The sequence below is a fragment of the Orcinus orca genome, chromosome 12 (assembly GCF_937001465.1).
Source record: "Orcinus orca chromosome 12, mOrcOrc1.1, whole genome shotgun sequence".
Lineage (NCBI taxonomy): Eukaryota > Metazoa > Chordata > Mammalia > Artiodactyla > Delphinidae > Orcinus > Orcinus orca.
In genome coordinates, this window is record NC_064570.1 from 26,819,627 (window position 1) to 26,846,320 (window position 26,694).

General features: G+C 35.9%; 1 protein-coding gene across 4 annotated transcripts in view; it reads left to right on the top strand.

Annotated features, from left to right (window-relative positions):
- The first annotated feature begins 2,899 nt into the window (after positions 1 to 2,899).
- The window catches only part of BCLAF1 (BCL2 associated transcription factor 1), a 29,859-nt gene continuing 6,064 nt past the window's right edge, over positions 2,900 to 26,694 (top strand). Inside the window, exons 1-11 of one of the 4 annotated variants that reach the window (XM_033406538.2) lie at positions 2,900 to 3,054; positions 9,313 to 9,416; positions 11,178 to 11,291; positions 12,149 to 13,060; positions 14,341 to 15,006; positions 15,150 to 15,319; positions 17,683 to 17,788; positions 18,887 to 18,971; positions 21,448 to 21,623; positions 22,737 to 22,917; positions 24,001 to 24,147. In XM_033406538.2, the coding sequence (XP_033262429.1) occupies positions 11,188 to 11,291; positions 12,149 to 13,060; positions 14,341 to 15,006; positions 15,150 to 15,319; positions 17,683 to 17,788; positions 18,887 to 18,971; positions 21,448 to 21,623; positions 22,737 to 22,917; positions 24,001 to 24,147 (2,547 nt within the window). In that variant the 5' untranslated portion in view covers positions 2,900 to 3,054; positions 9,313 to 9,416; positions 11,178 to 11,187. Of the gene's footprint in view, positions 3,055 to 3,426; positions 3,568 to 9,312; positions 9,417 to 11,177; positions 11,292 to 12,148; positions 13,061 to 14,340; positions 15,007 to 15,149; positions 15,320 to 17,682; positions 17,789 to 18,886; positions 18,972 to 21,447; positions 21,624 to 21,756; positions 21,912 to 22,736; positions 22,918 to 24,000; positions 24,148 to 26,694 lie in introns of those variants that run through there. The other 3 variants (XM_033406545.2, XM_033406553.2, XM_049695577.1) reach the window with 3 other exon arrangements.

The window sequence follows — 26,694 nt, forward strand, 5'->3', positions numbered from 1 at the left end:
ATAAGAAAACAGTTCCAATATTGTTCAGCCTAAAAGCACAAACAAAATAAAACAAGCAAAACTAGTAGAATGAGGGAGTTTGCCTTAGTGGTCTAGCCTTCCAACCCCATTTTCATTCCTATCTTCTTTGTCCTTTTCAGACATCACGTCTTTTCCTTTTCTCCCTTTCAATTATCTTAAACAAAACAAACCAAAACCAAAACCCTAAGGAAAGAGTTTTATAAATACATTTGTGGTAAATTGTCAATGACTTATAAGTTAAAATTAGTTCACTAATTTATTAGATGTAAAATATTTCAGTATTCCTTTTGTATGCATTTATCTTATTTTTAAGTGACCTTTTATTTACTAATTGCTTTTAATTAATTAGTTTATTTTGGCTGTGTTGGGTTTTAGTTGTGGCATGCAGGATCTTTCGTTGCACTGTGGGATCTTCGCTGTGGTGCGTGGGCTTCTCTATAGTTGCGGAATGGAGGTTTTCTCTCTAGTTGTGGCATAAGGGTTCCAGAGCGCGTGGGTTCTGTAGTTTGAAGCACGCGAGCTCAGTAGTCGTGGTGCGGGGGCTTAGTTGACTGGAGGCATATGGGATCTTAGTTCCCCTACAGGGATAGAACCTGCATCCACTGCATTGGAAGGCGGATTCTTTACCACAGGACCACCAGGGAAGGCCTGCATTTATCTTATTAATAAGGTTAGTCATTTGTTTACAATTTATATTTCTTCTTGGAACAATTTTCTATTTTTATTCAATGTCTTTTTGTTAAATGGGCTCTTGATTTTCCCCGTATGTTTCTCTCCACATTATTTGTATTTTCAACAGGAAACAAGAGAATGGAACAAAGAATGCAACTGTAATGGTGGAATTTCAGGTTTTGAAAGTAAAAGAAGACAATACAGTGAAGTACATAAAACATGATCTAAATTCAAGATCCTCTAATTTTGGAGGTTGGTAAAAGCAAGTATCTCAAATCAAATGGATTTAATTCAAGGGAAGCCTGGACTGCTTTTTATTGAATTCTTCAGGTATTCAGTAACACCTGTATCTTGGTATAGAACTGATCTTTTTTCTTTTGATTTCGAAATACCTGATATTAATTTGGAATGAAGATTCTGTTATAGAAAATGTATTTGAAGACGCTAAAGCAGAGAGCTGAAACAATTCTCACACCACTAGCGGTTGAGACGTACCTCTAGGTATTTTGAGGTATTTACTATTTACTAAATTTAGAAAGTTTTTATGTTTACTGTAAGTGCAGTAAAATTTACACACACCAGATACAGAGGAATTTTCGGTAGATTTTACTTGAGAGAAGGTGAGTATAAACCAATTTGCAGTCATTATTGTAATGACAAGAATACCGCTAAAGTGTTCCAATGTGTCTTGTCTCCTTTGTTATTACCTCAGGTTATTTGAAAGCACAGTTATACTACCTCACATTGAAAGGTGACTTCATTTTCAATGCATTTGCAATAGAATTGCAGAAAAAGGCTTAAGATAATATCCGAGCTTGCAAAGCACTGCTGTCAGATTTTTGTGTATTTTGAAAAAATGGATAAGGGCTTTTAGCCCTAAGGGGTCCACCCTCCCCCTCCTTTACCTGCAGAATAGTAGAGTTTTGTATTAAGCCATCAATGGTTAGGTTTTCTTTTTTTTCCCTTTTAATATAGTTTATCCATTCAACATATATTTACTGAGCACCTACTAAATGCTTGGGACTTATCAGTGCACCACATAGGCCAAAGATTACTGTTTCCACATTCTGATGGTGGTGATGGGGTGAGGGGCAGGCTGTACAACAAGAGAAAACTGAGAATACATCCCATGAAAATCACGTATTTTTTCCAATTGAGCTGGTATATTGGATTGTGAGGAGAGAACCCCCTAAGTACAGTGTTAAATTCACAACTAGGGCCCAATACTGGACTACATTTAACTGACCGAAGACTGGTTGCTAATTACAACTTTGAAATCCTTTAAGGCAGTTTACGTGCCTAAAGAACAAAGTTATAACGATTTTAGGCCCAAAGGAAGTAAGTGCAGCAAAGTATTAATAGGAAACGCGCTATATGGCTCCTGCTGAAATTCTATCCAAATCAAATGTGGCTTGCCTATTTATAACCTGATTTATATTTTTGGCAGATTAGACTGTGTTTCTCGGCCGGCACAACTGATCGTTAAGCTTCGTGCTCTGCTTTATTTTCATGCTCATGCCAACGTCCCTAGGTTCCGAAGTGGTAACGCTTCAACCACGTCCGAGAAAAAGCAGCATCCTCTGACGCTAAACAGCCAAGAAGCCTAAGCCGCTTCGGAGCACTGCGGCGTGAACTCCGCTACGCGCGGTAGACTTGGTGTGACGCCACTCAAAAAAGGGACTTAGATCGTGGCCATTTTTCTCCTTTCTAAGTGCGTCTGACATATTTTCTATCAAAGCAAAAGCAGCACTTCCTGGTTTCCAGTTGGCGTCGGAGAACTCGGCGCTTCCTGGCGTAGAGACGCAGTGTGCGAACAGAGCAGCCCCTTGCCTCCGCGTCTTTTCCTCAGTGTGAGATTATCCTTTTGCTTCTGGCCTGGTCTGAGTTGGCGCCACAGAAAGCATGGACCAGACGAACAAAAAGTGGGGGCGACAGAAAAGTCCGGAGGGTTCCCTCAACGCAAGGCAGAGAGGCCAGCGTACCCAACTGTGTGGACCATCGACCTCAGGGCCGAGCGACAAGACCCCGCCCACTGTCTACCGCCACCCTGGCGGAGGCGGCTGCTAAAGGCCGGAAGGCGGGGCCGCCAGATCATCGCGCGAGACCAGCCACGCGACTTCCCAGAAATCCTCGGGAAACATCTTTTTAACGGCCAGGGAGCCGGTTTAGGGCGGAGGGGGTGGGCGGGGCCTGCCCATATATTTAGCGGCACCGGAGGCCACGCCCCAAATCGGAAGTGACGGAGAGGAGCTAGCGCGTCGAAGATACCTCTATGGTTTTCCTCCCGTGCTTGAGTCGGGAAATGGCCGCGGTGTAGTTACGAGGAAGATAAGTCCCGGGAACCGTGCTTCGGCGTGTCAGGTAGGCCTTGCGTTGCATTCAAATCACTCAAAGGGCAGTGTATGTCGAGGAGGAATGAATATTGTTGAACCTTTTGTTGGTAGTGGCGGGTTGGCGGCGACAGGAGAACCCAGGAGACCTTGCGCCGTTATTTATGCGTTTCCCGGTCAGCTTTCCTCAGGTTTTCGAGGCACTACGGCCCGAAAAGGTGGGGGTGGGGTGAGCAGCGAGAACGGTGTGCGCGCGCGCGCGCGCACGCGGCTCCGAGCCTGGCTCGATACCCACAGACCGCGCGGCCTTCTCATGCGCTTGCGCAGATCTCTCTCTTAATCCCTTCCCCCATTTCCTCAGCCCGGACCTCTGCTCGCGCCCGACTGAACGCTCGCCTCGCGCACGCGCGCTTCCTCCTCCCTCCCTTCGCCGCCTACGGCCCCTGAGGCGGCCCGAGGTACAACTTGTGTTCGCTTCTCGCCACCTTTCTTCCCGGCCTTTGGGGCTTTGATAGGATCACTGACGTGCAGCGAAGTGCTTTGGGTAGGTTAGCTAACCCCTTTCCGCGTCGTTTGAACTCCTTTTCCCCGGCTTCACGCTCCCAGTCGGTTTACGCCTTATTTTGGTTACCTCACTTTGTCTTAGGATCCTATTCCGCTCTTCAGACCCCGGCATCGCCTCCGGGGTTGCGGGAAAATTGTCTTCGGGGCTAATCTAATCGGGCCCCCCGGTAACTCTGCTTTGAAGCGAAAGTGCACTTTTGACTGTAGGAGTTGGTGCCTAAACACGGTTTCCTAGTTTGGGTAGCGGGCCTTAGTCGATGGATCTAAGAACGGCCCCGCCACCCCCGGGCCTAAAGGGCAGTTGTGTAGTACACGCGAAGCCACGTCCTTTTTGCGAGAGTTTCAGCCCCTTGTACCTCGTTAGAAATGTTGTAGCCGTGGTTGGTACAGTTGGTGGTATACATGGAGCGGAGTGGTGAGTTGAGGTTAAGGACTTTGCCCTCATTTTATTTAAGTCCGTAGTTGGCTTTATTTACTTTTAAGGTTTATCTCGTCATAATCAATTAGCAGTACTGGCAGCTACTTTTCGATGTCAAAATTTTTTTTTTTATAAATCATTTTGAATTGAAAAAACTGAGACTAAAGTTGGAGGCAGATATGACCAGAAATGATGTACAGAGATTAGCTGCTTCAACTTGTATCTTTTTGCAGCAGCGCCTTTAAAATTTTTTTGGTATTAAAAAGCAAAACAAAATTTCTTATCTCTCAATGTGAATTTTCCTTCCGATTGGACTGTAGCTGGGAAGAAGGATTGGGCTGCAGGTCAGACAATAAACAACCTTTACAGAGGAAAAACCCCTACCAGTTTATTTGCATTATTATGTGATCCTAGCCAATTTAGGGTAGGTAATCGAATCGAAGATTTGTGTGTCTGAAATAACTCACTTTAGGTGAACAACCTAAAGCCTGTTTACTGATGGCAGTTAGCTTTTTTTTTTTAAATACCACACTTTCACTGATACATTGTGGTAAACATTGAAATCCCTCTTGATTCAGATAATTAAAATGGTGGCAAAGGAAATTTTTTAGGCAGAGCTGATTCTTGACTTGGAAGAACAATAGTATTTTAGTACTTGGAAATAGACCTGTAAAAACTTGTCACTTGCTAGGGTCAGGTCTAGTTGAGTTTATTGAATGACTTAATGTGGGCAGCTAGCTGTACTAGATTAGCTATGTGAGTCACGACTTAACAGAAACGAAGAAAGTCTTTTCAGTTCTACATAGAGCTTTGGATTGGGAGTTTCCAGAAGCTACATTCGAAATCATTAGTTGACTACTAGCTGAATTCTCCTGTGTAACTTACAGTGATTTATTAAATAACAAGAAGTAGGTAAGGGAATCAAGAAGTCCAACTTATATCTCTGGGTAGTAAGTGTAAATGTTGTTTATAGTTGTAGGTTAGGAATTTGTTCATTTTTCAACTCCAGTTTCTTAAACAGTGGTTATCAGTATTACGTCGGAGTCTTAAATATTTAATGTTTTATTTGTCCTCAGGGCTGGGAAAGAAACAGTCTACAAACATTAATGTAGTAATAATACAGGCCTACATTTGTGTATTATTTTGGAATTTTCAAACACTTTAATTTTACTTGATCCAGTATTTGTCCTTATACTAGGTGGAGGCCAAAAAAGGTAGAAAACTTTTTAGGGCTACATGAACCAGGGATTGGCACACCCTGGTCTAGAATGAAGGTATTCTTTCTTTTTCTCAGTTATGTGCGCTTTTTTTTTTTTTTTTTTTTTTTAAAGCAGGCTGACAAGGAGCTGGACAAAGAACTAAAAATTTGCAGCTAAACCTATCATTTTTTAAAGCTTTTACTTGTGGAAATTTTCAAGCACAAAGTAGAATAGTGAACTGTTTGTTATCTAGGTTAAATAATTATCAGCATTTACCAATTTTAATATTTGTTTTTTTCTGTTTTTTTAAAATTTTTATTTTATATTGGCATATAGGTGATTAACAGTGTTGTGTTTCAGGTGTACAGCAAAGTGATTCAGTTATACATATACATATACCCATTCAAATTCATTTCTTCTGGAGTGTTTTAAAGCAAAATTACTTTTTTGTAATGCTGGTTAATGCCATATCAAAAATATCAAACTTAAATATAGTAATCATTTGAAGCAGAATTAATAAACTGCAGTTAAGACTGTCACAGACCAGGTTTACCAATAATGATAGTTAACATTTGAATGCATACCATGTGCCAAACTTTAAGTTGCTTACATTTATTAGTTCAGTTTGTTAATTTTAAACCTATGAGTAAGTATCGTAATTAACCTTATTTTATAAATGTGGAAACTGAAGCTGGAAGAGATTAAGGTAATTTGTCCAGTGTTGGACAGCTAGTTAATGGTCAAGCCAGAATTTTGAACCTAGTCAGTTGGAGTAAGAGTCATGGGATATTAATTTTAGGATTATTGAAGATGTGAATAGCAATAATTTGTTTACAAAATCTGGAGCCCAGATTCCCTGAGTATGATCAAATTAAGACAGCTCAAGTATGCTTGATAGGGTAACCTAAAGAATCTCTTCTGGAGGAGCTTCAACTTGTGTATTTTGTTGAGCCCAGTTGTCTTTGCTCTTTCCATCACTTGTGTTCTAGCTGATCATTATGTTATTATTATTATTCCATAAACGATATGCTCTGTTAAGATATTTAAGAACTTTATTTATTTTTGGACCTGCTGCCTGGCTTGAGGGATCTCAGTTCCCTGACGAGGGATTGAGCTGGGCCACATCAGTGAAAGCCCAGAATCCTAACCACTAGGCCACCAGGGAACTCTCTTTAAGAACTTTATTTAAAAAAATAAAGCCTGACTCATTCTCTTGTGTTCTTCACTGGTTGGTGAATCATTTGGATAAAGGTGCATGAAGCACTTTATTCTCTATCTCTTTTTACAGTGTGTTAGTAAGTGATCTTGTTTAGAATAGAGGGAAGATTGATTTGACATTTTGAATTATATATGTAGGTTATGGCCACATCAGGCACCTGTCAGGGTATCGGAGAGAGCACAGGAGATCTTGGTCAAGTTCTGGATTAACTTTTTACAGTCTGTGACCATGGGCAGCCTAAAAGGGCAAACAAATCTCCTGTTTTTGCCCCCAAATTTGCACTTCTTCCAGATACTTGAGCCCAAAACTTAGAATTTAGGAGCACCATTGATTTTTCGTTTTCTTTTTTTTCAATTCCCTGTGCTTCATACCACTAACAATCTGTGAGCAAGTACTGTTGACTCTATGTACTTCCAAACCAGATTCTGGATTTGCTTCTTTTTTCTTTCTTTAGTGCTACCACTTTATCCAGGCAACCATTATATTGAACTTCAACCTTCTAGTTTGTCTCCAAGTTCTTCTTTCCAAGTTGTTCATGCTCTACCCAGCAGCCATCTTAAATCATATGGTGTGACTTCCCTGATCAGGCTTTCCAGGGCTTTCCCATTACAGTTAGAATAAAATCTAGACTCTTTACTCTGGCCTACTTACTAGATGCTATTTGATTTGCTCCTTTCCTGTCTCTCCTGTTTTATCTTATACCCTCTCCTTGATCAACCTTCTTACTGGTCTTTTGTCCTGAATTTGCTACATTTGTGTCCTTTGCCTAGAATGCTTTTCTTTTCTTGGGTCTTTGCAATGTTCCTTGTCTTTAGCTTAACTGTTACCTCTTTAAACACGGTTCAAGGACCCACCGTAGTAGTCCTGCTCTTCGCCTCTTGACATATTACTTTTTTGTTTTCTCTCTTCCCCTAGCTTGAACATAAGCTCCAAGAGAGTAGGGAACTTAATGTTTCACTTAAAGTGTTATATTTCCTACACTAGAATAGTTGTGCCTGGCTTGTGATAGGCACCTTTGTTGTAAATTCATATGAATTCTGAAAGCTTAAATTCATCTGAAAGATGGGGTTAAATATGTAGTTTCTAAGATTATGAGGATTAAATCAGGTGATTTTATTTAAAGTCACCTAGCACAGTTCTGGGCACATGGTTGGTAGTTAAATTTGCTGTAATTTGTTGATTTCTGTTCTTCTTTAGTTGTTTTTGGGAGGGCAGGGACCTTTTACAGTTATGTCTCCCATAATATTTAGCACAGTGCTTTGTACATAGATTTCATTAAAAAAAAATGGAGCAGATTACAGTCTTTGTACTATCTTAAATATTAATATATTATTAAATGTTAAATATAATTTACATTATATATTATTAAGTATATTGTGTGACATTTTATATATGATCATTGAGTTCTTGGTATGGATACTTGAGAATGTATTCATAGATTGTGAACAAGAATGTATGTCTCATCTACTAGTCTAACAGCCTACAGCCCCTCCTTCCTCACTGCTATTTCTAGTGTATATTTTCTTGGAACTTCAGAAAATCATCACTTGGAGTAAAGAGAGATTTGGCAGTTGGTTCTTCTCTGGATATATAGAAATTAAAATTAGCCTTTTAGAATTGTTTGGGGGAAGAGTTAGCTAAAATGAGCCTTGTATCACTTCCAGCAGTGAATCAGTAGTATTGGACTTCTAGGTCAGCATAAAGTTTCATAACAACGCACCAATTTAGATGATGAGAGGTTTCCTCTGCCCACTTGGGGGATTTGATATTTTTAAAACTAAACATGCAAGGACTTTAGAAATCTTTTTGTTTCTGTATCCATGACCTTTTGTTTTTGCTAATTTTTATTTTGGTGTATTTCCCTTAATTGCTAAGTTTCTGAAAGCTCAGATCTCTTAATCCCCTCAGCTGTAGGGCCATGGGTATTTAGGGGACATATTCTTGATTTACCAGTTTAATTTTAATTTCTTCTACTTTGTATTTTCATTGTTATTACATTTTTCATTGGATTGATAACTTGGTAAGATTCACAGATTTTCATATTAATGTTTTTTTTTCATTCAAGCTGGTTTATGAATTCCTTGAGTATAGGCATGTACAATGTTAATTGTTTAGTTTCTGCTCCCCTAGTGTTTTTTGACTGTTCTTTGCACATAATTGATAATCACTGAATGTTATTCATTAGGCTAAGTTTTTCAGTAAATACTGAAACTGCTTAATAGTCTGTGCAGAATTTAAATTTATTTGCATAGTAATGGTAAATTAGGAAGAGCATTGGCTTCCAATAGATACTTGTTTCATCTACTGGCTGTTCTTTTATTGGAACATCTGTACATGTATCAAAATGCTTTTAGGGACAAAATTAGAATTACTGTGATGGCTGTTACACGAATTTAAAAAAACAGCTTCAAATGAAACCAAACTGTATGAAAGGAAGTGACCAGGAGAGAATAAGGTAAATAGCAGAGCACTAAAGTAAACTCATATTGTACTTAAGTTACGAACTGTAGCGTTATGAATACTAACTATAGATACACGACATGTTTTGATATACCAAGATGGCCACTTATGCCAGCCACTTTGGAATTTTCTGATAGGATGACAGCATAGCTTCTGTTTTCTAAAGCCCAAATTGCTAAAATTAGAATTCAGGTGTTTGAATTAAAGGTGCTTCAGTTTCATAATGCACTACTTGATTGAAACAAAAAAAGTTAAGTTCCTTTAAGCTTTTGTGGTTAAAAATTTATTTCCTTAATCAGTTTTCCATTCCCTGAAATATTTAGTGCCTTTATTAAGAGTTTTTTATAGCAGTGTTGAGTGTGATGCCTTGTAAACAGTGGATTTTTAATTAACCATAATTCAAATTCATATTTTTTTTATCTTTGCTAGGAGTTTGAATTTAGAATTTAATTTCTCAGAACATTCTCTCCAGGAAGAATTTTACAGTATCTCAAAGACTTCACTTGATTGCTTGATCCTGCATAAAACCCAAGGTAAATAATATCCTTTATTCTAGTTTTCAGTTTTGGCTTATTTAAGAAAATGTGACTTCTGAACTCATGATTTAGACTGATTAAAAGTGATGTGGTCTGAAACTCTTGGGGGCTTTCTGGTGGCTTGTATGAAGTAAGCCAGATTTTAAAAGATAGTTTTAAGGAAAAGATTGTCTATCTCTTCTGCTTCTAGGTTGTGTGCCTGCTTCTACTTCTATAAACACATCTGCTTAAAGACTCAGAACACACAAAGTTATTTAAAAATAAAACAAGACAAAATAACTCTGCTTATTTAACTACCTTCCTTTATGCATGCAAGAGGAGGTCTGTAACTTAGCTTTTTTCCCCTTATGTGGGTGTTAAGGTAATTAAAATTGATTGCTTATTATGTGCTAAGCATTGTATTAAGTATATTACATGTATCAACTTGTTTAATCCTCACTATAACTCTGAGGAGAGTACTGTCTTTATGTATTTCCTAAGTTACTTGGAATTAAGAGTGAGAGAAGACAAAGCTGGTATTTGTCTCTTTGAAGATAGATATGTTTTGTTTTAAAATAAATACTTGACACCCCTTGAATTTGTCATTTATGTGGTTTTTTGGTGAGGAAGTATGCAGACATCATTGTCTCCTCTATAATTCAGCTCATCTTAGTACTTTCAAATAGTATTTCATAATACTGAGCAAAGTCTAGGTAGGTCAAATAAGTGCCCTAAAACATTTCGGTAGTAGGAGAAATGGTTTAAATATATGGCAATTGCAGGCTATTAAGAAAGTTTAATGAGTTGTTTTTTATGGAAAAAATTACTTATTTTGTATAAGTTAGTGGAAATTTGGAAATAGTGTAGCAGGAATAAAGTTGGGAGGCATATGTATATGTTTAATTTTGTGAAGAGTAGATCTTATAAATCATTTAGTCCTGTTACTGATTTCTGTGAGGTCTGATTATTGTATTAGATACTAGGTAGTGTTTAGAAAAGTTACAATACTGGTGCCCAAGTTCTCTTTTTCGTGTAGTTCCAAATTATCTCTTTCTTGCAGCAATCTCTTCAGTTTATTCATCTTTTATCCTTTTTCATCTTCTCACCAGAAGGCTACAGGGTGAACCTAGGCATTGTCACATAAGTCCATTTTTATTCTGCAGTCATGACTATTGAAAGCAGAGCCATGGCTCCAGCTGTTCAGACTTAGTGACCTTTATTCTACTAGGAGACTATCCATCACCATTCCAAGCAGTATTGTATACATGGAGTGGTCAATTTAGTCCCATTTCAAGGCCATAAAGCACTTATGATGGCAGTCGGGTAGGTTTATTCTGTATTTTTTAGTATTGCGCCACTTGTACTTTCTTTTTTTCAGGTTCGTTATCTGTAATACTCTGATGTTATTTATCTTTTTTACAGGAGAGGTAGGCATTTGTATTGGGCATGGAATAACATCTAACATGCTGCTGTAGTGTGATATCATTGCTCTTTCTGGCTTCTGCAGCTGCTGCCTTTTTGGATTGAGGCACATAGGTGGGGCAGTCCATAGAAATCTTCTGTTGTGTCTTCACTATACAGTACCTGTCATGTAGGTGAAAATACAGTTTTAGTTAGGGATAATTGACTGTCTTAGTACTCATATGAATAATGATGAGTAATATCCTTTGAGAAACTTACGTCTTGTAAATTCAATTTGTATCCGAAAATAAGTTAAATAATTGAAACATTTTCACTTGTATTGTGATTTTAACCTTTTTCACTCTCTCATTTGACTAGGAGAAAAGAAATGGGTCGCTCCAATTCTAGATCACACTCTTCAAGATCAAAGTCTAGATCACAGTCTAGTTCACGATCAAGATCAAGATCACACTCTAGAAAGAAGAGATACAGGTGAATTACTGTGCTTTTAATTCCTTAAATAATGATAATAATCATATCAGCTAATACTTATGAAGTGCTTACACAGAGTGCTACATTCATTAACATGTTTTATTCTCAAAGAACCCTGTGAATGGATCTATTGTTATCCTTGTTTTAGAGTTAGTTCACTGGGGGTCTTGGAATGTATTTCCTGCAGATAAGCGGGAACTGCTGTAATGTTAAGAGATGAATTGGATAATGTAAGAATTATTTGACAGTAAGCAGTCTTTGCATACTGTTTCATAGTTTCTCATTTCTGACTCTGAGGTCTCAATAGGTTTATTGTTTAAAAATTATAAACTCTGGTTGTCTTTCTTTAAGTAGTAATACATACTTAACATAGAAAATAGAGACCACAAGTTGAAAATAAAAGTGACCATAATTTCATTATGAATTAATACTTGTTTATGATTTTCCTGTACTATTTTTCTAGGCCTAAGTTTTTATTATGCATGCATTTAGCCAATGGTATTTCACTGGTGAATATTCTTCCATGGCATTACATTTTCTTTTAACACTATCACTTTAAGTGCCTGCATAAAGGTACTGTAATTTGTTAGTGTGTCCTGTTGTTGGTTGTCAATTTTTTCCCCTGTTTTCTGTGCCTTCATTCCTAAGCCCTTTATTTTCTCAATATTTACCTTAGAATTGAGATTTTCTTCATTGAAAACAGTAAACTTTTACTTTTGTATAAATGAGGGCTTTTTAAAAAATAATACATTTTTGGCTTTGACACTTTATTTACGTGTTATATTCAACCAGAAGTATTTGGGATGGTAGGATGTAATAGTTTATTTTTCTTGGATTGATATTTATTTCATTTTTAGTTCTAGGTCTCGTTCCAGGACATATTCAAGATCTCGTAGTAGAGATCGCATGTATTCTAGAGATTATCGCCGAGATTACAGAAATAATAGAGGAATGAGACGACCTTATGGGTACAGAGGAAGGGGTAGAGGGTATTATCAAGGAGGAGGAGGTAGATATCATCGAGGTGGATATAGACCTGTTTGGAATAGAAGACACTCCAGGAGTCCTAGACGAGGTCGTTCACGTTCCAGGAGTCCAAAAAGAAGATCCGTTTCTTCTCAAAGATCCCGAAGCAGATCTCGCCGGTCATATAGATCATCTAGGTCTCCAAGATCATCCTCTTCTCGTTCTTCGTCCCCCTATAGCAAGTCTCCTGTCTCTAAAAGACGAGGGTCTCAGGAAAAACAAACCAAAAAAGCTGAAGGGGAGCCCCAAGAAGAGAGTCCTTTGAAAAACAAGTCACAGGAGGAACCGAAAGATACATTTGAACATGACCCATCTGAATCTATTGATGAGTTTAATAAATCATCAGCCACATCTGGTGATATTTGGCCTGGCCTTTCAGCATATGATAATAGTCCCAGATCACCTCATAGTCCTTCACCAATTGCTACACCACCTAGTCAGAGTTCATCTTGCTCTGATGCCCCCATGCTCAGTACAGTACACTCTGCAAAAAACACCCCCTCTCAGCATTCACATTCCATTCAGCATAGTCCTGAAAGGTCTGGGTCTGGTTCTGTTGGAAATGGATCTAGTAGATACAGTCCTTCTCAGAATAGTCCAATTCATCACATCCCTTCACGAAGAAGCCCTGCAAAGACAATCACACCACAGAATGCTCCAAGAGATGAGGCTAGGGGACGTTCCTCATTTTATCCTGATGGTGGGGATCAGGAAACTGCAAAGACAGGAAAATTCTTAAAAAGGTAAGAACTAAGAGAATTTAGATTATAATATTAATACTTCTGATCTTTGAATTCTTTTTGGATTTTAAGGCTAAAAATTGCATTGTGATGTGTATTTAGCTATTTTTACTCCTGACTTCCTTCTTTATAAGATAATTCCAAGTTGGTTTTATTCGTATCTTGTTAACTTTGGAAGTGAAGTATTCTAATAAATGTTTATGAAGCTAATTCATATTCATCCTTTTCATTTTATCCATTTTTAGTCAGTCCAGAATTGAGAGTATAAATGAGAAATTGAGTAGCATAAAGCATAACTAATGGTTAACATGTTGTAAAAACAGTAAAAACAATATAACTAATGGTTAACATGTTGTAAAAACAGATTAATTTTATAAGTGTTAGCTTATTTTGTACTCTTCACCATTATAAAGTGACCTACATAAATAATGCAATTATATTACATGTTCTTGTGTGGTATTATAAACAGTCCAGCTACCAGTTTTTAACGAATGTGCCTGACTGTAGAAAAGATAATAAATGGTATTTCTTACTCAAGTAAACATTTCAGAGAGATACTTGGTTTGAATTCTAATTTCAAGCATTGCTAAAGGTTACTAAAAAGCTTAATGAAAATGGGTTGCTAAGGTAGTGTGATTGACTTACAAGTGAGGGAATACTGCAAGCATGCTATTTATGATTTAGTGCTATACAATCTAAAATTAATTTTCTTAGTGGACTGATACATAGTTTCTACTTAATGTTGCCAGAAAGCATCATTTTCTACTGCAAAGTATATATGAACTATTTTGTGGTCTAGATAGACTATTAAATATCTAATATTAATTACCTTGAAGTCCACTTTTTTGAAGTCTTATTTATATTAGATAAGTGAAATAGTCTGAGATTTTGAGTATAATCATAAGTAGAATTTTAATAGATAAGTATATTGTTTATTAGTGGTTTTTAGCCTCAGAAATTAAGCTGTGTTGTATGTTCTAGAATCTCTGGAAATTTGGATTTGTTAGTGCAGAATTGTGGACTATAAATAGAACAGGTTTTTGAGATGGCTTTACTTTTTTTAAACTTTAGGAAGTCTAATGTGTAAATTTATTTAAAAACAGTACATAAGCTGTATGGATGCTTTTAATGCTTTTTAAAAGTGGAATCTGAAAAAGCACTTTTCAGTAGGGTTTTTTCCTCTTATTACTGGTCCTGTGATATTGGGAAGCACAATTAAGTATGCAAGTGATCTGCAATGAATGCAATCCAGAGTTACCATCCTCTTCTTTGCTTATTCACAGGTTCACAGATGAAGAGTCTAGAGTATTCCTGCTTGATAGGGGTAATACCAGGGATAAAGAGGCTCCAAAGGAGAAAGGATCAGAGAAAGGGAGGGCAGAGGGAGAATGGGAAGATCAGGAAGCTCTAGATTACTTCAGTGATAAAGAGTCTGGAAAACAAAAGTTTAATGATTCAGAAGGGGATGACACAGAGGAGACAGAGGATTATAGACAGTTCAGGAAGTCAGTTCTTGCAGATCAGGGTAAAAATTTTGCTACTACATCTCACCGGAATACTGAGGAGGAAGGACCCAAGTACAAGTCCAAAGTTTCATTGAAAGGCAATAGAGAAAGTGATGGATTTAGAGAAGAAAAAAATTATAAACTTAAAGAGACTGGATATGTAGTGGAAAGGCCTAGCACTACAAAAGATAAGCACAAGGAAGACGACAAAAATTCTGAAAGAATAACAGTAAAGAAAGAAACTCAGTCACCTGAGCAGGTAAAGTCTGAAAAGCTCAAAGACCTCTTTGATTACAGTCCCCCTCTACACAAGAATCTGGATGCACGAGAAAAGTCTACCTTCAGAGAGGAGAGTCCACTTAGGATCAAAATGATAGCCAGTGATTCTCATCGTCCTGAAGTCAAACTCAAAATGGCACCTGTTCCTCTTGATGATTCTAACAGGTAATCCACACTGATACCTAATAAATAATCTGTGGGTGGTTAGTTAATAATCCAGTTAATTATTTTCTGAATGTACTTACCATTTTCATATTCAAACCAATGGTATATTTTGTTTGTATGTGTCTGTTACCGATATGCTCCAGACCTGCTTCCTTGACTAAAGACAGGCTACTTGCTAGTACACTTGTCCATTCTGTCAAGAAGGAGCAAGAATTCCGATCCATCTTTGACCACATTAAGTTGCCACAGGCCAGCAAAAGCACTTCAGAGTCATTTATTCAACACATTGTGTCCTTGGTTCATCATGTTAAAGGTATGTTTAGTATGTTTCTTATCGTGAATTAAAGTTATCTTGTAAGTAAAAAAATGAACAGCTATGTGTAATGATTAATGCACCCCAGGGCTAGCAAGTATATATAGACTATTAAAGTTTTGGAAAAATAGCACTACACGAAAGAGCTAACAGTCTGGTTAACATTAAGACCTATTTAGTAAAGTGATTTTTAATATTTAATAAAGTGATTAAAATGCTAAATAGAATTAAAACATACCCTAAAAATCTGTATTATGATAAAACATGACGTAGATTTATACAATGCTAAAAGGCTTTTTGAAATGTACCGTAATACTGTATTTGAAGTGCAGGGTGCTTACAGATTATCTTTGATTGCATGCATGGGACTTGTATTAATGTACTCTTGGCATTGGATTTATAACAAAGTGGGGCAGTATTGTTATTATTAAGAATTTCTTTTTAACTTTTAAAGAAACTTGAAACCAGTGGGGAAAAACAGTATTAATTTCCTGTGTTAATTTTGTATTAGTTAACTTGTTATAATATTTGGCTTTTTTATATGATAAATAAACAAGAAAAAACATTATTAGGAGTTTTAAAGGGGAAGAATTTCAAGAAATTTATAAGTATGTTGGGTAAGTAGTGATTCTGTGAATAGTGACTGATTAGGATAATAATTATGACATTTCTTTAGGTCCTGGGGTTGATAAGGGTGTTCGTTTCAACTGAGTAGTGATGTTCTATTTTCACTAGTACGTAGTTTTAGTTTCAAAGTTACTAATAATTTTCAAAGGTTTTAGCATGTGACTTTTTGGGCAAATAGAACTTGTTTTTATTATTTTGGTTTTGTGTTTGAAAGGCAGTTTACTTTGAAATAGTTTCTTACCCAGGAATCTCCATGGCTGTTGCTCTGAAAAGCCGTTTTCTGAAAAGTTTGTCTTTGGATGTGAGAACAACTCATAATAGCTGAAACTTGCCTTTAGCAAATTCTTTATGCATTTGATATTTCAAAACAGTGACTAGTTAATGAATTTCATTTTGACTGTAATTATTTAAACATAGTAACAAAAGAGTTTTGTTATTTGGCTATAACTAGGTTTGTGAACCAGTTTATGACCATATTACTGTGGTGCATAGAATATGAAACGTTAACATTTTTTCTTTTTTCACCTTTTTTTGACCTGTCTCCACATTTTACAATTTATTGGTGAATTTTGAGATCAGGTTTTCATAAAATTTTTCCTTTTTCGTTTTCCTTTTTTTTTTAAAAAAGAAAAAGAATTGTAGTTATGTTTCATTATTCATATTGTGCAACCGATCTGAACAGCTCTTACTTAACATAGAGCTGAAAATGCCCAGTGATGTTTTCTTTTTCATTGTAACTAGGTCCTGGAATATGTTTTGAAATGGCAAATCCATGTTTCAAAGTAAAATAGCTGTTGAAAGATACAGGCAAAGTTGAATCTTCTGTCTTCCTGGCAAAAATGGCATAAAAACTGAGTTGCTAGCTCAAATTCCTGGGTTTCATGGAATTATGATTGAGGCACTACCCTTGTAGTGGCCGTTTCAAGTTTTAATGATTGGTTATGAGACATGTGCTGGATATTGGGCGGTAAGTTGACACAGATGTATGTTGACCTGTTAAGCAGATAGCTTGCTTCATAATGTAACATTTCATGACTTTATACGTCTTTCTATATTACATCTACAGCATATTTTGAAATGGTTTAAAAACTAATCAGTATTGCTATTACTAATTTTAAAGTTGTTAAAAGAAAGACAAGACAATAATATCAAATGTGCTGTCAGGTTTGCCAAGATGCCAGAGTTTTGGAGTAATTAGTGTTAATTGATTTAAAAAATATTTTTCCAATTGAAATGGCAGTATTCAGTTTTTTCTTAAATCCAGTTTTTGTTGTCAACATAGTTCTTGCTGAAATACTTTGATTAGCTTACTAAAACTAGCTGTGTAGTTACCGTAGCATTTTTTGTTTCCTGCAAATGATTACTTGAAGTTAACTTCATTGGTTCATATTGGCAAGGCTTAAGGACATTCACATATTGTTCCTTTTTGTTCTGTTTGAGGAAGTGTAGTGCATTATTGAAATGGAATTAGAGACTCAATTTAATATATTTATTGTTCTTGGTCTATATGCAATATTGACAGGGACCTGTGAGGAACTTTGCATCAGTTACCTGTTGAGGTACAAGAAGTTACAAGGGACAGGGTAGGAGTTCTTTGTAACACTTGGTTCTCTTCTGCTAGGTTTCTTGAGTATTTTTATTTTTCTTTTCACCTGCTACATGCCCTTCTGTCACAAATGAAAATGGCTCTTAAAGTAAAGATAACTAACTGGGCAGTGTTTCTCCTAAATCAACAGAGCAATACTTCAAATCAGCTGCAGTGACTCTAAACGAGAGGTTCACCTCGTATCAGAAAGCCACTGAAGAACATAGTGCCCGGCAAAAGAGCCCTGAGATACACAGGTAATGTATACTGGGCATGTAAAAATGTTGTTTTGATAGGAAGATGCTGTTCAAACAAGTTTATGTTGGAACTTTAGACAAGATATATGGAACTATGTGGATGTTATGACACAAACGAACTTTGATTTGTAGCTTGAATAAATATATTTCCAATCTTGAAAAGTTTGTAATTTACTGTTTCTTTTTAATTTTCAGTTTTATTTGGTTTAAACTGGTTGTTAGAACTTAAAACACTAATTCTTATCACTTGCCAGTATGAAATTAAATAGTTACAACATCTGTATGTTGGGAGGGGGTTGGATGCCTAGAGTAAGTAACCCTTGAATTAGATTTACTTCCAGTAAGTTTGTAAAATTAAAATGCTTGGTGAAAGGTAGAATTGTTTTTCATGAAAAGATCGTGAATGTTGAAGTCAGACGGTTGTATTCCAGTCCTTGCTCTCTCACTTAATTGCGTTGTGATAAAAAAGTTATTTAATCGCTTAACATTAGTTTTTCCCATCTACAAACAAGAATAACAGTGCCTGTTTTGCAGGATGGTGGTGACAATTAGTATTGATTATAAAATATCTAGTTCGGTGCTTAATACAAAGTAGGTATGGTTTTGGTGGTCACTGCTGAAGAGGCACTGAGAAGATGAAACTGACACTAGCTTAAAAAGGCAAGGAGAGGCACAGAATAAAACTAAAGATCTACTGAATCTGTAAAAATATTGGAGATACTTAACAAATAATCCTATTTGTGTATTCATTGATACACAATGATTATAATTGTATGATGATTAACACTTAAAATGATAATGTCCAATTTAATCAAAACATGTTTTCCTTTTTTTGATGGTTAAAGTAAGCTTGATATCTTAAAAGGTCAGGCTTCATTTATATATAAAAAATTGGTTGAAGCATTTTAATTCATTTTTAATATAGTTTTTATTTCTTAATTATCTATTAGGAATTAGATTAATAATCTTGCTGTGCTAAATTAGACAACTGGGAGAGAAACAACTGTCTAGTATTTCCTTTACAAAAATGGACAATTTTAGGAATTTGTGGAACCATAAAGTTAATGTGACTACAAATAGACTTTATTTTACATTAAGGAGAATTGACATCTCTCCAAGTGCCCTGAGGAAGCACACGCGTTTAGCAGGGGAAGAGAGAGTTTTTAAAGAAGAAAATCAAAAGGTATGTTTTGAATGGACCTTTTTTTTTTTCTCATGTTAACTTCAGCTTAGTTAATGATGTTGTACTAATAAGCATAGTTTGTTTAGGCAAAATGTTTAAGGATATCATCTGTAACTTGTAAATACATTATGTATATATTTATGGTAGCATATATAGTGTACTTTCCTAGAAGAAATTAAGCTGACACTTGTACTATATATCTAAGTTAAACCAAGAATAATTTTTTTAAATGCTACTGAAAGGAAGAAACTAGTTCTAAGAAAAGGGCAAAGAATCAATGAGTAGACAAAGGAAAATTATAAAAGCAAAGATATAAATTATATTAGGGTTTCTGTTAGAGGTGAAATGGATGAGCCAGAATATTCCTTGATTTATGTGTGCCTAAATTAATATCTCTAGGTTCTTCACAGAGAGAACAAGAAGTAATCTCCATGCTACTGGGCATTTTTGATCTGGACTAAGAAATAAGCATTCTAAGAACTGGTTTACAGATGAACATTTGGAACAAAAACTGTGTTATGGTTTTTGTGGATTGTGGGGAAGAATGCTTTTAAACTTGAGAAAGGAGTCTGAATGACTGGAATTACTGGCGTTGGGGTCGGCGGACTCTGAGTATGGAATTCAGTCGTTAAGGGACTCTGATTAATTGATAATTTGAAATTGACATTTTCAAAGTAGATTATATGACAGTCCATAAAAGTCTAGTTGAAATATGGAGCAAGGTTAAAAGGGAGCAACTGTCTGTTGTAGTGAAAAGGCTAGGGAACCTGGAAGCGTATTGCTTGGTTCCAATTCTGGCCATCACCAAGTACTGTCTCTGTGATATTAGGAAAGTAATTATCTTCTTGGACATTGGTTTTCTAATAGGAAGAGTGAGAATACATCTATCTTGCAGAGTTGAATAATTGGGCTGTTATGAAAACATTGGCATTTTTATTACTAGAAGCTGTTATTAATGGTTGTAGTATATAACCATTTTAATTAGGCATGCTATTAATTCATTAGATAAGAAATTTAGAGCTTAGGAAGAAAGTGGTTTCTTTGCATGGGGCACATTAATCTTGGAAAACCAGATTCTGAGAAGTGAATGCTAATTTTGGCTTTTACTTTCAATACCTTGGGTTCAATGTTGGTTAATTTTGTTTTGCCCACAATTTAGTCTATTCTTGTACTCTGACAGAGTGAGTATCTTCCTTCTCTCCGTTACTCAGACCGATTTTGATCGAGAGGAGAGAAAATAGTGATAACTAATGGAAGGACAAGAGGATATGACATTGCTTTTTATCCTTTATCTTCCTATCTGAGTGAACAATTAACATATATTTAGTACTATGTTGTTTATATATATGTGTATATATATGTATGCATATATATGTGTGTGTATATATATAGTTTGGCCTTTACAAAATACTTTCACTTTTATTGTTACTTGTGGACTTGGTAATAATGTATTACTAGGTGAATAGGAAGATTTTTGCTCTTGATTAGATTTTTCTTGTTACAGTGGGAGCAAATGGGTGAGTAGTTGGTATCATTTGGAGATATGAATGTTTATGAACATTATAGCTAGACTTCCCAGAGTACTTCTTATTGTTTAATAGTAGCAAGGATGTCCACATTGCTTAGCATCTTACTGATGTATAATTTTTCTTCATTCCTAGATGCCTCTTTCCATCTTCCTAAATTATATAGTATTTGAAAAAGCAATGGAACAAGAAGGAGGTGAATTGTGACCCAGTTAAACTAATGTCCGTTGCAATACCTGAATTGAGAAAGGGCAGTATATGGCCCAGATACTGAGTACAGGATTGGGAATAATATCTTTCTGGCTTTGTTTCTACCCTTGTTCAACCTCAGTTGGTTTCATTAATCATATTACGCTTGCATGTTATGGAAATTACAGAATACTTAACTTTTGAAGCGGTTTTTATTGGGTTGGTCAACTTATATGGGAAGAGCTTGATGACAACGAGGCTTAAATAATGAGAACTATTACTTTAGGATCCCTTAGCTTTATAGGCAGATGGCTACACCCACAACTGAGTATAACCTCTATCATTGTTAAACTATATAAAAAACCGTTTTGAAGGATGATAAATGAGGATGTGCTGAGTACAAAAATAATTGTATCATATTACTGTATGAAAGTTTATTATGGATTGCTTTGAACAAAAACCTATGACATTTTCAAGATGATTTACCTTTTAATAATTTCCCCAGTCCCATTATACTTGCGTACACAAATGTTTAGTGAAAACATCAAGTACATTTTTAAACAAAAACTAAGTATGGAAGTAGTATGTTACTCATTCTTTTCTGATACTAAAATGCCAGCTTAGAAATTGGCATAAAATTTGGTTTTGTGTGTGTGTATATATATACACACACACACACACATATACATACACGCACATATATACGTATTTTTGTCCCTATAGTTTCCCTGAAATCTGTATTTTATATCTGTCTTTTATAGGGAGATAAAAAATTAAGGTGTGATTCTGCTGATCTTCGGCATGACATTGATCGTCGGAGAAAAGAAAGAAGTAAAGAACGGGGGGATTCCAAGGGCTCCAGGGAATCCAGTGGATCAAGAAAGCAGGAAAAAACTCCAAAAGATTACAAGGAATACAAATCTTACAAAGATGACAGGTAACTGTTAAAACTGTCTGAGTTAGGTTTTAGCTTCTAATTAGCCTTTAATAATTGTCAGCTTAATTGCTTTCAATTTTGACTGTGTAATCGAATGTTTAAATTTAAACAATTAAAATTATTTGTTTTACAGCAAAAATATATTTGTCTTTTACACGGCTTATGGTGGATGAGGACAAAAACTTTGGAATAGCAAGCTAACACTGAAAAAAAAAATGACAAATTAATGTGTCCTATTATCCAGGCTACATCAGGAGGTTGGACTTCAATGCAGTGCATTTCTAGAAACAGTTTGTGTAAGAACTTTGGTTCGTTATGCTTGATTCCGCACTTTTTCAACTCATAACACCCAGAGTACAAGAATTTTAAACTGATGTCTAGTGGTTTAACATGGGAGAGATGGGGGGGAGGAAGGACTAGTTTTTTTGAAATAGCAATGTGTATTAGTCTTTCAAAGTAATGTTTCCATGGATACTGTTAGAAGTGGTAAGAGTTATCGCAGGTATGACCTTTTCGGGTGTTGGATTAGAATCATGTAAAATTGTTCATCATAGAGTCAAATAAATAACAGGAATACTAAGAAGTATTATAGATAATTGTTTTCCTTGCTATTCATTAGGTAAATGGTGGATTTTACTTGTGTTTTTTAATTTATGACTGGTATTTGTAATGTCATATGCTTTTTATTTCAATAACGGAGTTATGGCCTAAACGATATCAACTGTTCTCACCCAGGGTGTACAAACTGCATTCATTTTGAAACATGGCCTTAAGACCATTCTTACTTTTTCCTACTCTTCTCTTCCTTTCCTTAAAATAAAAATAAGTTTAAAATATTGAAGAACTGAACCTTATTCTTGAAGTTGCCAGACTGCTAGTTTCTAACTGGCATGTCATACCATGTTTTTCAGTAGTCATGTAAAACAAATATTGAAGGAGAATGGAAACAGACTATGTCAGAGTTTAACACCCAATCATTTTAGTTGCATAATAATTTTAATAGGGGATAGTTTTTTTGACTTGAAAAATATCCCTCTTATTATAAGATTCAACAGGGGGTCTTTTTATCTTTTTAAAAAATAGCACACATTTTTTGTTTGCTTTATTTTGCAGTAAACATAAAAGTAGAGAGCAAGATCATTCTCGATCTTCATCCTCTTCAGCATCACCTTCTTCTCCCAGTTCTCGAGAAGAAAAGGAGAGTAAGAAGGAAAGAGAAGAAGAATTTAAAACTCACCATGAACTGAAAGAATACTCAGGCTTTGGAGGAGTTAGCCGACCACGAGGAACCTTCGTAAGTAATAAAATTATCTTTGATCATTTGGTAGAACTTTACTTAAGAGTACTATACATAAGGAAAGTAAAATATATGTTTTAGACATTGTTGTGTGAGTCATTACTCGTATAGCCTTGAAAAATAAAATGGTATTTGATATATTGTCATTAAGAAATGCCATTTAGGGGGAGTGAGGAAGGGCTTGGAGCTGGGATGATGCTTTCTTTGTATATAAAGTAAAAAATAAATGTTTTTGCCTGATTTTAAAAGAATAAAATGCCATTTTGAGATTTAGAAGCATCTATATAAACTAGATAACTTTTCTTAACATTGGAATCAGTAACTGTACATAGTGCTTAGAGACCCAAGAGTCAAGCAAAGTTAGTGATTGAGATCCATTTCTTTAATCACTTAGTCCTTGAAAAAAGTCTTGAAACAAACAAAAAAATCCATATGTTCATCTCTGTATTGACAGCTATTTTCATTTTTGCCTATTATCTTCAAGTTCTTGTTTATCCGTGTATCAGTCATAGAAATTACATCTTTTCTGTTTATTCTACATAGCATATGCATTATTCCCATGTTTCCATAAATTTGTTACAATTGTTAATTTAATGACTTCATAGTAGTGCATCTTCTTGACTCTTTAATTTCTAGATTCAGATTTCTACCTTGAGCAAGTATCCAGTTTGTTATTAGTGGGGTTTACTAATTAGATGATTTGGGAAAGAGAAGAGCTTTGCCTGTATGGTGATAGGTGTAGTTGAACACTTGGGATGTTAGTGTTAGGAATTAGACAACTCTTTTGGCTAGTAGAAGGGAAACAAACCAACTTGATTATTTAAAAATTTTAGTTCAGGCCTTGAAAGTGCAGCATTCTGACTGCACTGTTAACTAATTAGGTTGACTGCATTTCTTCTTAACCTACTCAGCTTTCAGTAGGCAGAATTTTTTGCCTCCTTACTGGCCTCAGTGGCCATGAAGTTGAGATTTAGGAAAGAAATTAGGGAATGTTTTTTGTTACTGCAGTAAAATTAGAGTTTGCATGTAACTTAATACCTCTTGATTTCACTACTAAACAACTTTGTTAATGTTAATCAGTTTCGAATTAGAGGCAGAGGAAGAGCCAGAGGAGTTTTTGCTGGGACAAATACTGGTCCAAACAACTCAAATACTACTTTTCAAAAGAGACCGAAGGAAGAGGAATGGGATCCAGAATATACCCCAAAGAGCAAGAAGTACTTCTTGGTGGGTGTTAGAAATCTCTGTTTATTTGGTTTGCATTAATTTTCAAAGCATACTGGGTGAATACATTTGAGTACAGGTATCCACTACTATGGGAAGATTTCACCATCATATAGGAAACTTTTAAAATAAATCATTACCCAGATGATTTTGAAGTTTTGAAAATGTGGGTCCCTTTAGTCCTGTTTATACTTTATTGATATCACCTATGGGCTGATCAGGGTAAAGTAAAAATATACCTGATTTGATAGCCACATTCAGAGAAGAACAGTAACTTGTTTCGTATCTGTCTATAAGACGGTAAAAGTTGTAGAAGCTTCTAATTAAGATTTACTTTTCATCATCGCAGCTATTTGTTTAATTGAAAGACAAGGAGAAGAATTCTTTCACAGTACATGTAATTAAGGTTCTCAGGAGGCTGTTAACTTTTATTGGAGTAAAAGGAAGATGAAAAATTACATTATGGAAAAGTTGCTAGATACACATTAATTTAGTGCTTCCTTGTGATGCTCTTCTCTCTGAAGTAGTTTTATAAGGGATGAAGCCAGAGGAGGTGGGTCCTGAAAGATTCTCTAGGTAATGATGGAAATTTTCTGCACTTTGGCATGGGAGAAGAGGGTTTTTTCCTGTATTATAGAAACTTGAGGAAACACCAAAAACTATTACCAGAATACTCATTTTTGTCATAGCTTCTCAGGGAAGTCATGTTTTAGAGACTATTTCTGAAGACTAATTGTTTTGTCGAAGCAGGGAGGAAAATAGTACTGGATTTTATAGAAATGTATCTTTCATTTGGCTTTTTATGAATATATTTGAATAAACCTGAATGTCCATGCCATCAGCTAAATTAGAGTTATAGAGCTGTATTCTGAAGTAGATCTATATTTTGTTTGAAGAATGGGCATTGTAGCTGTTTCAAAAACTAATTTCCATTTGCCTCTTTTTGGGATACTTTAAGGACCAAGAGTCTGAAAAAGTTAAGCATAATGTTTGCACAGCATATGCTCATGTGAGGAGAAATTTATGCTTGAGTTGACAGTCTGGAAAGTGAAAGGCATTTTATTCAGTTACAGAAAAGTTTAAAAGACCTATCTCCTTTTCGATTTAAGAATTTATGAATAGACTGCTGTTTATGCTGTAGATGGAAAGATAAATATGATTTCAATTCTTGGCTTACGAGACCTAGTAATGGAGAACATTCTAAATACATATGGTGGATTATTGCAAAGGAGATACTGATTAGAAGAGACTTCGTAGACGATATTGGATTGAATCTTGAGCTTAAAAGATGAGCAGGTGTACTGTAAGAAAGCAGGAGTGAAACATCCTTAAATAGAGAACTCCAATACTCAGATGGCGAGATGATTGGTGTAAGTTTGGGAAAATTAAGAAAAAGCGGGAGCCAAATTTTAGAAGGCCATAATACTTTAATAAATTTGGATGTTAAGCAGAGTTTGGAAAATCATGGTTGTGACAAACATATCTGGGAAATAATTGTTTGAACTAAGGGGCTATAGGTTTGGGAAAAGTTTAAGGAACATTTATGAAGGCTTATTCAGGGAGCCACTAGTCGGGTGTTGGTAGTGAGAAGATGGAATCTCTCAAAGATAGGGAATAAAGGGGAAAGCAGCTAATTTGAGGTGAAGATTAAGTTCTGTTATTGAAGTGCCAGGCAGAAATTAAGTGGAAGTGTGCAGTAGGCAGTTGCTAATGCAGATCGAGAGAGAAAAAAGTCTAGGAGCCATCATTCAGTCACAAAGCCACAGTAAGATCATCCAGTCAGAAGAGATTAAAAGGCCAACCTTGCAAAGGAGGGGTGAGGAGTGAGTGATTGTAAAAATGCCAGACAAATAGAGCAAATGTGAAAGGACAAAAAGTTAAGAGGGAAATGAGAGGTGAACAAGTAGATAGTAATTGTTTAGCACCCTTAAACATTTTACGAATATTTAATTGAGGCCAGACCTTCATTTTTCTATGGTGTTCTTTCAGTCTCCAGTATCATAGTTTTTATCTTAAATTGGGACATAATTATTTTTTATTGTCATACAGCTAGGCGTTATAGTAATTAAGAAGAGTGTTATTTAACATTTTATATGTTGCTATTCTGGGTTATGTTTTAAAACCTCCATTTCTATATAAATATAGGCATACACGTGCATTTGTCACAGACTAATGCTTACTAGAAGTAAACTTAACGCATCACATTTTTTCTTATAAATCAGTTTCCAAAATTAATTATTTTGTTAATTAATGAGCTATTGGAATGACAACTCTGGTTTTTACCTGGGAATTTAAAGTTAAAATATTTTGCGTAGTCTGAATAGGTCTGACTTTTCAGACAGCTAGTGTTGAGAATAGAAATATTAAAAAAAATTTTTTTTTTTTTTTTTTTTGCGGTACGCGGGCCTCTCACTGTTGTGGCCTCTCCCATTGCGGAGAACAGGCTCCGGACGCGCAGGCCCAGCGGCCATGGCTCACGGGCCCAGCCGCTCCGCGGCATGTGGGACCCTCCCTAACCGGCGCACGAACCCGTGTCCCCTGCGTCGGCAG